This window comes from Octopus bimaculoides, chromosome 2 (assembly GCF_001194135.2).
Source record: "Octopus bimaculoides isolate UCB-OBI-ISO-001 chromosome 2, ASM119413v2, whole genome shotgun sequence".
In the NCBI taxonomy this organism is placed as follows: domain Eukaryota; kingdom Metazoa; phylum Mollusca; class Cephalopoda; order Octopoda; family Octopodidae; genus Octopus; species Octopus bimaculoides.
In genome coordinates this window covers 1,183,076-1,194,728 of record NC_068982.1, presented here as the reverse complement: position 1 = coordinate 1,194,728, position 11,653 = coordinate 1,183,076, and the positions used below count along the sequence as shown (strand labels likewise).

The following is an 11,653-nucleotide window of genomic DNA, read 5'->3' as shown; positions in this document are numbered from 1 at the left end:
ATATATATATATATATATATATATATATATATACATATCCTTTTTCTTCAGTGTAACTGCAGTGAATTTTCCTTTTAAAAGTTAAAATATCTCAGAAACATAGTTTTATTAACGTAAAGTTCGCTTCTGCCTAATCTCTCCATGGCGCTGTGTGAAATTATTCTAATGAGGATTTCTTATTGGAATTGTACTGAATAAACACCCGATCAGGATTGCAATATTTTGTGGACTTGAAAAGGAGAGGAACTCTTTCAGATGCAACTTCGACGATGTATCTTGGCACCAGCACGAAGTACATATTATGAAACAGCTTTTGTAATGGCTCCGAAGTTTCTAACTTCGTGACGTTCATAAGCAGTGGGTCACATTCTGATATGCGTGTGTTGAATTTGTTGCCAAGCTGTTTGAAGGGACTACATTACTATATCCCTATCAGAGTATGATGTGCTCCATGAGTATGCATATAGACTTAGTATGAGTCTAGTGATGTCTAGGTAACTTCTGAATGATAAGTGTATTGGGAAGTCAAGTGCAGAAGATCGGTGAAATTTGAGCAGTTAATTTTATTGACGTAGCGTTAATAGACAGAGGAAAGAGGGACAGAAATATGATAAAACACCCAAGCGCACAAATAGGACTAGAATGGTGTGTGGAGATGACACTGGTCACTATTTTGAGGATGTAACAAAAGATAGGGGGAGGCTATAGAATATGTTTATGTATGTCATTATTCAGTTTCATTTCAAGGCTTCTTGCCAATAGAGATATGTATGTATGCATTTATGATTGTATGTATACACACACACACACAAGTATATATATACATAAACACTTACATACATGCAATATATATATATATATATATATATATATATACATATATATGCACTTGTATACATATATATATACACTTACACACACACATACATATATGGAGAGTGAGAGGGAGAAGGAGCGAGAGATGTAGATATAGATATAGATTTATGTAAAATCTTTATTTACCATTTTATATGGCCTAATGACCCGCAAAACGAAGAACTGCGCAAAGAAATGGAAAGATTTATGTCAAAATGAGAGATCAGATTTTGACTATGTACTCAAATTGAATTAGTTATCGAGAAAAAATACTGGAAATACTATCTCCATTATAGACTGTCAATGTATTCTTTCCTATCTACTTATCGCCATGAAATTAGAGAGAGAATCGACTGTTATGACTCCCAAACTGTCTCGGACAGTGATACGAGCCATTAAGACTCACAAAAGTGTCCTGAAGACAGTGCTAAATAAACCTTCACACATTCAAACACTCATACATAGAAAGAGCTGTAAGGAGCAAATTTCAGTTGCATGCCCTAATAGATGTGTTTTTACGTGTATACTTTTCATGAATCGTTAATTGCATGGATATATATACATAAATGGGTAAAAATAAATGTGTATACATACTTCACACACATACACACACACACACACACATGGGACTTTCCTGTTGCAATTCTCTAAGAGTCACTATTATCATAATAAATGAGCATACCTTCCACTCGACGCATTGAAAATCTTTCATTAATACCGGTTCGCTCCGGTTCTAACGGAACTCCCAACTACAGTTATATGCACACATCACAAAACCATAAACCTAACAAACATAATATGCACTCCCTCACTCTCACACACACACACTCACACACACACATAAAAGCGTACAAAGTCATGTATGTATATGCATATATATGTATATGTAAGTATAAATGTGTGTGTGTGTGTGTGTATTTATGAATACATATATGTGTGCATATATATGTATCTATGCGTACAGTGATAATTTCCTTTGATAAGTTCGTGCTTTCAATTTTATTCTATTTGCTCCATTCTCATATCGATGGCGTGGAACTTGTGTGGCTGAAACGCCGATCGCATATTTCCGTTCGGTGTCGTATTAGTGAAAGCTGTACGCGTCCTTGCCTTGTAGTGAATGGCACTTTGCCGGCGGAAGACACCCGTATCATAGGTGGACATGCTTATTCTTCGTCTCATTAGCCTCTTTAAGCAAATGCAGCATGGAAATATTTTCACGCACAGGTTAACTAAGTCAGCCTGCAAAATACAAAAGAAAATACAGAAAAATAGAAATTAGTATAATTATAAACAAGACAGTATTCATTTGGTGATCGGAAACTGAAAGAAGCCTATTATGTATGCATGTATGTATGTATGTATGTATGTATGTATGCATATATTTGTACACGTATATGCTTATGTCTTTTTTCTTGTTCCCACCATACCTTGCACAGGAAACTTATAGAATGAGCCGCAGTCTAATGACTGAATCGAGTAAAGACAAAAGGCAAAAACAGAGGTTGCCAGGGGATTACATCTTTTTTTCTGTAACTTTAATTGTGTATTGTTTTAGCATCGATGCTAATCGCTCTAACATAACGAGGACCTGTAGATCGATTAAAAGTTGTGAAGTATTGGACTAAATTCATTAAAATCTTGTGCATTCTTTAATATATTTTAATGATACGACAATTTGCTTTTCACTCCCCAGAGTAGGTAAATTTGTAAAATAAAATATGTGTGATTCTGTTGAGCCAAGAAAAAACTCGTTTTCTTCATTAATATTTATCAGTATGCATTTTACAAACATTATTTGTAAAGTATACATTACGACAAATCCCTCTGTGAGAATCCAGCCAACCAACCAACCAGCCAGCCAACGCAGTCGTGAAGTAGTTCAAGTGTTTCTGTTGAACTGAGGCTAATTTATTGTATTCCTAAGAGGAATAATTTTTGTTTTCGTAAAACCGCTTATTGAACACCCACATACACTAACACACATGTACAACGTAGACATACACACTCTGACACACATAGGTTCACATATCCATTTATAGAGATGCGTGCGTATGTATGTACGTATGTATACTAATTGAAATTAAAGAGAAGTTTATCGTAGAAGCGATACAGGATTCCATACGATGTTGTTATCAGGCACATTAGCATACAATATATTTATACCACTATCCGTAGGGATGCACATTACACTTCGTAAAAACTCGCATATTCATTTACAAAACGTGATAATCAATGTTTATATCACTTCTTCATCTACATTTCAAAATGAGTCGGCAATTGATATGAAGCAAACAATAAAGTTGAATATTAAACAATTTTACATTATTCAATTGGTGGTTGACATTTCAAAGGTCTTGGAGGCAATGTTCTATGCATCAACTGTCTGTCTTACAGATCAATGTAAAATTATCTCGAAGACAGTGTCAAGACTTTGAAACAATTGATCTGTTTTAGCTTTTAACTTTTCTTTTGCCTAGACTCGTTCATATTCCCTAACGACGCGTTTGATGTCTCTAGAAAGGAATAGAACTGTTTTCTATATATTTTATTATATCTCATTTGATGTTTTCTTAAGCATGCAATAAGAAACTTTTACTGCAGACATAACTTGTATTGAAATTGCATACTAATCAACAATATATATAGAATGTGACAAAACCTGGACAAACATCTTCGAAAAACACTAATAACAAACAGAAATTCATACGTCTCAGAAATGTCTAAACAAGACTAATTTGATATTTTCTCAGCGAATAACTCTAAACGTCCCGATCAATGTTTCAAAGTCTCTCAAAACAAGCTAAATTTGTCTTAAGGGAAGTTATTTTGAAACATATTTTCTAAGTATGTTAATTAAACGGGAAGGCGTTTTAGTTCATTACTATCAGACTCTATGGTATTTATGCTGCAACAAAATTTGCATCGATTGTTGCATGATAGTGGTTTACGTGCATTGCTATTTATTTTACATATCAAGTATTTCGTTGCTATTTATTCTTCGTGCCTGGTAAAATTATAGCCTTCAAAATGAAACCCAAATAAACCTTCTTTTGTCCCAGATATACTACTGTGATGATCGATAGTGACTTCAAATTTTGGCACAAGGCCAGCAATTTTGTGGAGGAGGTAAATCGTTTACATCGATCTCAGTGCTCAGCTGGTACTTATTATATTGACCCAGAAAGGTTGAAAGGCAAAGTAGACCACGGCAGAATTTGAACTCAGAACGTAAAGACGAATGCAATACCGCTAACCATTTTGATTATTTATATTACTGTTACTTTCAAGGTTCCTCACAACGTAATGATGCATTACCTCTTACTTATAATCAGAAAGTTTTTCAGCCGATATTCAGTACAGTAATGTGGTGTTTTTGGTCATACATCAGGGAATAATTTCCGAGCGGTTCCTTCTCAACTCCTATCATGTTAATTGTTCCACGCAAAACATATTTGAATGTATATTGACGATTACTCGTTCACAGATGTTCGCAAAAAGAATGTGAACTTAAATGAACGACTTTCTCTATCGATGATAAACCTCTGCCTTCTTGCTGTTGATTTCGATAATTTCGGCTCTTGATACAGGAACTGTTATCAGTTGGAATAGTCCAGATTTTAATTACAAAGTCCTTGATCACATTTACATCCAATTGAGCGGCACAAACGTTTGCATCAGTGTACTTGCGGTAAACATATTGTGGGCCACTCATTTCATGCAGAGCGATGAGGGATTGTTTGTTGTGTTCTCTTGCTTCGTGTTCCTTGTTATATCTGCTGCATAACTTTCACTTCTGTGCACACTTTATTTTCGCGGCCTCAGCGCATTTTGTTCAGTCCGTTATGTCCACGAGGTTTTGAGAACATTCCACTAGTTTTGTATTATATTATAGAAGACTCTACCATCCACACTGCTTACATTTTTGTCGCCAGGACTATCACTTCTGTAGATTGCGTTGTATAATGTTTTGACAATAACATCCTGTTCCATTGATTTGCACCGGAGCGGTTTTTTTTTTGGATGCTGCTAATGATGTGAGTGATAATTCACAGCCACAAGTATTCTAATATTATTTTGAATTTGCTTAAAGAACACAAATTCCTGTTGTATTTATTTAAGAATTGAAATAAGAGAGAAATTGCTGTGCACAACAGTTAGAGTAAAACATGGCAACGTATATGAATAAAGATTGAGAAATATTATGCAGTGGACTAAATACATTGGTAAGAGATGGACTGAAATTATTGTTCTAAGTCAAAACTTTTGCAATATTTTGGTGACTTATTTGCTTTATTCATCAAGTTACAATAAAAGCAGCCCAGTAGTCAAAGTAGAGGCCATCATATTGCACCGTCTGAAGCCACCTGTCTCTGCTAGTTCTTTGACCCCACGCGGATACCATTTCTTGTCTTTCGAGGCGAAGAACTCCTTCATTGAAGTTTCCACTTCTTCTTGGTTGATGAAGCGTCGCCATCGCAGGAAGTGAGCCATGGATCGGAAATTGCAAGAATTCGGGTAATCTAGAACCAGGCTGTATCATGAGTGTAGCATCAGTTTAATTACCTCAAGGTCTTGGAGTTTATTCCGGGTCGTCCGAGCGATATGAGGACCTGCGTTGTCTTGCTGCAGAAAATCTCATTTTCCGCAATCTAATCCCGGGTATTTTTGCCGCATAGTGGTATACATCCGCTCCAGCTCTTCGGAGTACATGTTTGCATCGATGGTCAGACCGTCCGGAATGAAATTGTAGAGAATTCCTCCGGACGAAGAGTATCACAATGCGGTCGAAACGGCCATATTAGGCGGAAGGTTCCGGAAGCTGGCCCTTGCTTAACCACAGCTTCCGGAAAATATCTCCCTCGGATTATTACTTGTTCCGATCCATGGTTCACTTCCTGCGACCATGATGCTTTAGTGAAGGATTTCATCGCTTTGAAGGACAAGAACTGGTATCATCATGGGATCAAAGAACTGGCAAAAAAGTGGCTTCAGACGGTGCAACAAGCAATGGTCTCTACTTCGAAAGCTAGGCTGCTTTTGTTGTAACTTCTCGAATAAAGCAAGTAAGTTGCCAAAATTTTCTTTTCTACTCTAGGCACGAGGCCCGAAATGTTAGGGGTGGGGGCCAGTCGATTAGATCGACCCCAGTATGCAAATGGTACTTAATTCATCGACCCCGAAAGGATGAAAGGCAAAGTCGACCTCGGCGGAATTTGAACTCAGAACGTAAAGACAGACGAAATACCACTAAGCATTTCGCCCGGCGTGCTAACGTTTCTGTCTCAAGTTGCCAAAATATTGCAAAAGTTTTGACTCAAAACAATATATGAAATAATTAATGTCGAGAGCTTCAGAGATTTACGGTTTTCAAAAATTTAAAAATCTCGTGAAGGGAGAGATTGCAAGGATGTGGAGGCAGACGAATGGTAACAGAATTCCTAATACTCAACGAATCATTGGTTACATTAAATAAGCACGTGACCAACAATTATAAAAAACGATTTGGCCATCGAAAATATAGCCTCCTTCCTCGTTCCATCGAAGCCTTCTAAGGTTAATTGAAAATAATTACAGGGTTTGTTATGTCCCCTTGTGATTTGAGCTACATATCGAACGATAAACCTTTTCTCTTATAAAGAAGAGAAGAAAACAAAGATGGAATATGGGATTTTTTGTTTGTAATGTATTGGAAGTACTCCATGTGGTTAGTGTTGGTGTTTAGTATTGCTACTTTCTAGATTCGCACTGAAGTTTTAATTATACATGCATTTGTATTATTATTTTTAATGATAATGAAAAGGATACAGCTATCGATTCGAGAATTGTGTTTCCTATATTTCTATTTTTTGATATGAAATTGGGAAGGATGCAGATAAATTAGGACTTTTTCGTGGGGCGGGGGAAGTAGCTCAAGAAGATTTCCAGAAATAACTGGACGTCTTTGAAAACTGAATGAAGAAGACTGCAAAACAGAGTTTTTTGACAGAGTTAACAGCAACGTGTCTCAGTAACATAAATAATGTATATACTATTAAAACGTTTTTAGTGCCCCTCATAACGTATGGCTCTCGCTCATTGCACTGGGGTCGTGCATCGCTAGAAATCAACTAAAGAGACACTATGTAGTATGCAACAAAGTTTGGCCGAACATGGCAAGAACTGAGAATTGCGAATCCTCTTTTCAATATATCCAGTAGTGAAAACATGTTCTACTGAAAATGTTGCTGTTTATGCTTTCACTTTGCATTTCGCCATCTCAGGCAGCATAATTTCTTTTCATTGAAATGAGCACTCAACTACAGAGTAGGCCACATAAAGTCAAGCTCTATGCTTGCTTTATCTCCATGTCACCCCTTTTTTGCCGCTTTTGTTCAAGTTTATTAAGTTCGAAATTTGATGCAATTGAGAAGATGTTATTGCGGCGACCATTTGAGTTAACTTTTGTTTGCAAGTCATAACCAACGCAAACGTGTAGCAGACACGCATGCTGTTATCGAGAATGCTTTCGTAATACTTTAGCCAACGGCCAACTCTGATCGAATAAATTGGCCAAACCACTCGATTATTTTCTATATTCAGCGACTACAGTCATCTAATGTGCACTTTATTTTAAAGACTGCAATATATGATTTGACCGCCACCTATAGCAGGTTGAGCGGTCTCACGGAGATTGATAATGGCAGTATTAAAATCTGCCGGGATGAGATCAATCAATTGTCCAATCATTTTCCAGAAAATATTTCTAAGAAGCTTGCATGTTGTTGTCTACTTTTAGTACAGTCTCATAGTTCATAGGTGCGATCAAATGCATGTACCACTTCCATTTTGACAAACTAGAAATGGTGGGGCAATTAAAAGGTTTAATCTAGTCATTCGTCATCTTTAGAGCGGTGATTTTATTGGAAATACTCTTCGGTTATAGTTATCGTCATGCATCGGTCAAATATAGCATACTCCTTTTGTGTACTTTCACATTATCCGGTAGCATTATTTTAACAAGGGGCTGGAAAATTGTCGCATTTAATTTGGCCGAACACCTAACCCTAACCCTAACCCCTTCTACTCTCGAGGGATTATTATTTTCTTTTTCATTTTTTTTTTGTAAGTGTTCAATGATTCTTTTCGGTGGTTCCTTATAAATTGCTAGAAGAGTCATCTGTTGGCGTCTAGCAACATTTTCTTTTGCCAATAAGGAGCGCCCTACGTACTTTGTAAGAAGCTGGTGTAGGTGAGCATTGCCTACAATTTCCGTCTGCCAAATGACGAATTTTGGATGTTGTTGAAAACATTGTTATGCTTTGGAGAGATGATTTTTCAAAATCTTTTATTGTCAGATAATTCTAAGAAGCTATATTTTCGCCTAACCTTCGTTTTCAAAATCGGATTTCTAAACAGCTTCTAATTTTCACTGTTATATTATTTCCGCCTATTGTTTTACGTAACTATTTCAAGTTGATTTCAAAGATGTAATTTTGAGAGAATTTTTGTTTTTCTTTAATGCCGGTTATTTAAGGCGGATAAGTTTGGTTTTAAGCATTCGGGTGTTTGCAGTTGCGTTTAATCACAGTTTCTACTTATTATACTTAATTATAATGTGAGCATAAAATACTGAGATCAACCAAAATTTCTGTACAAATTGAAACCCAAATGTTAAATTCCGGGAATATACAATGAAAGCCGTAATTGAAAAGTGGTTCCAATGACAAGGCATATGTTGAATCCAATTTAGACAAACCAGAGTTAATCATTAAACGAGATATCAAAGAGTATATTCTCAGACAAGAGGAAGGAGAATAGTTAACGAGAACATAACTGACAGTATGCTGGTTAGTAAGGAATAACTAGTTAACCTACAAATGACAAAAAGCTTCGCTGAAATATCAACAATATGAAAGATACAACTAATTAAATGATAGAAAAGATCGCAGCTAATAAGATACTATGAATGAAGAAGTGTAAACAAATGCGAATTGAATAAAAAATGAAGATTTGTAAGGAACATTGTTCTATTACAAGTGAGGCAGACGATTCATCGCTCCGAATCAGAAGAGATAGAAAAGGACGTTCTACTTCTATGGTGAAAGAACGAATGTCACAGACAATTAGCGAAAACACTGAAGAACAAAAGCTTAAGTACGGTAACTTTACAGAATCAACTGTTTAACAATTTAGTTAACAAAGCTACGCTGCAACTTCACTTTCAGAGAAAGTCGTTAGATCATTAATACATGGCAAAATATCAGAAAATGCGACCATAATAATTTTGTTAAAGATATGAAGTTAATCAGAAAGAAAGTCGTTGAAAATAATAACAAAACAAAAGAAAATTCATTTTGTCTTCTTATTAAGAACATGATTTCAGATCATATTCTTTACTTAATCATTCTATACTTGTAGAAGAAGCGCAATATTCCATTACGAGATCATTTTCTGTTTATTTATAATTGCTATGTTTACCAGTTTGCTCGAAACTGAACAAATATAACTTCAAATGAATCTAGATTACGAATATACTATAGGTCACCTTTCAAGGGGAAAAGGAAGAATGGTACACACCTATTGCTGCTACGAGCATAACAGTTGTTTGTGATTAACAACCTACAAATGTAAAGTCATGAATCATCTTTCTTTCGTTGACTTGCACATATCTCAGCACAGCTACCTCCCGGCGTGACGAAAAGTGATAAACTAACAAGGATCAGGCTGGAATGATCAACTGGAATCTTGACGTCGTTAAGATCATGGCCTGTTTCACTGTTTTTAGTTAAATAACAGCACCAACGCTGGAAACCTGCAACTCCTTTACCCTGATAATAAACTGTCATTTTGTTGTGTCTGGGGAGAGTAACCAATAAACTTTGGTGCACTCGGTCATGTTAGTAAATGCCGAAGCAGCAATCTGGTGAAAGTGGGATTTACAAAGAAAGAAAGGAAAACCGGCCAACACGAACTTCACAGATGCAATCTGTATGTTAAGGGCACGTGTGTCCATGGAGTGCTCAGCCATTTGCACGCTAATTTCAGGATCTAGCCGTGTTCGTTGATCAGATCAACTGGAACCCTCATCGTCGTAATCGTCGGAGTGCAAATAATGTGAATCTATTTACTCCCAGAGTTCTTCAGGAAAAAATAGATGTCATGGGATTTGAACCAGGGTTTTCGCTATGCAGCATTGTCAAGATCCCAATAAAGTGTAAAATATACACTTTACAACATAATAAACTTTCAGAACAGCCAAAGTAAGGAATAAGACACTTAGACTTCTGCAACTAAAGTAAACTTGAGAATTACTCTGTTGGGAAACAACAGTCACTACTGTCTAACACAATCAGTGCAATCCCAGCACACAACATTTTTTTAATTGCCGGCCACGACCAGCATTTCCACTCTTCATTTTCAACTAAAACATTAATAGAAATGGCAAACACATGAATGATTTCACGAAACAACACAACCTAATATACATAGTGACACATATAAGTAAATGAAAATATTTGTGATCTATAAAAAGCAGAGAAATATAATTGATTTGTAATTTCACCACAAGGGGATGGCGACTGCATTACTTCTTAATATATAATGCGTGCTTATTTCATAGCCTCCTGAAGGTTGTCGGCGACAGATAAGCTTACCGAAGTATCAGCACAAGTCGTAAAGGCTTTTTGACCTTATATGATAATTCCAGCCCGATCCTTGACTCACTGACAGCTTTGACATTGGCATTTCTTGTGACGAGCACGGTTGTTAAATAAGATTTCATCGAGCTAGGTTTCTGATTTCGATCCCAGTTCCAGGCAATTTATATCACTTGTGTTGCTTAGATGTAGGAAAAATATCAGTATAGTACTCTCTTGGTATGTCGCGTAAATCTGCGTATAGTTCAGGAAATGAATCAATATTGTCTGAAAAGTAAATGAATTAGGTATAGCTTCTATCTTATATCTAGTTCTTATCCTCTATTACTTTATTTTGTAAGTACTACTTTTGATCAATACAGTCTCCATACACACACACATACACACACACTAATAGAACTACAAATACGAATATGTAAAAAAGCTTTGCTTTAATGTAGGTTTTGAATGCTGCAAACGTTTAATTGCATTCACAATATATTCTTACCATTACTTAAGCGCAAAAGATTTATTGGAGTCATGATGTGGAAAATCTATCGCTAACAGTATCTCACTGATGTTCATATCAACTTCAAACGACATCACAAGCAAGGTAATGGAATTATCTGCTTCCTTACAAAATTTCAATTGAAAAGCTGTCTCTTACAAACAATTTTACATCTATCTGAACAACTTCGTTCAGAATTATTGCAAAATGTATCAAACATAAAATCTAGTAAGAATTCCACACACATTCGAGATTTATTCTGATATATTTTGGAGAAAGATTTCCGACGGTAAACCATGTAGTTTTGAAACAAAATGGAATCTAATTCAAGCATTTGATATCATGTGATCTAACATCCATCCCCTAAAAAGTTATGATTTTCCTGATGATGAATGATAAATGAGATTCTATCCATTTGCCGATAGAATCAACTGGATTTTGCACTATGCATTACAGTGTTATAAGAACAAAACCAGCCATTCTATACTTTATCCTTAAACTCTAACACATTATAAAAAATGCAACACATGCTAATTTAGTTGGTTAGAAATTTACATAGAAAAATATACCTGGGCGTTCTCAAAATTAATTGGCACACACACGCATCTCTTTCTATCCCCTCCTTTTCTCTCTCTCTCTCTCTCTCTCTCTCTCTACACACATACACATATGT

At 35.9% G+C, this 11,653-nt stretch overlaps 1 protein-coding gene across 1 annotated transcript in view; it reads right to left on the bottom strand.

Annotated features, from left to right (window-relative positions):
* Nucleotides 1–43: 43 nt before the first annotated feature.
* LOC106879778 (substance-K receptor) overlaps nt 44–11,653 on the bottom strand; it is a 317,536-nt gene continuing 305,926 nt past the window's right edge. The window contains exon 3 of the mRNA XM_052975251.1: nt 44–2,097. Coding sequence (XP_052831211.1) covers nt 1,855–2,097 — 243 coding nt within the window. The 3' untranslated portion in view covers nt 44–1,854. The remainder of the gene's footprint in view (nt 2,098–11,653) is intronic.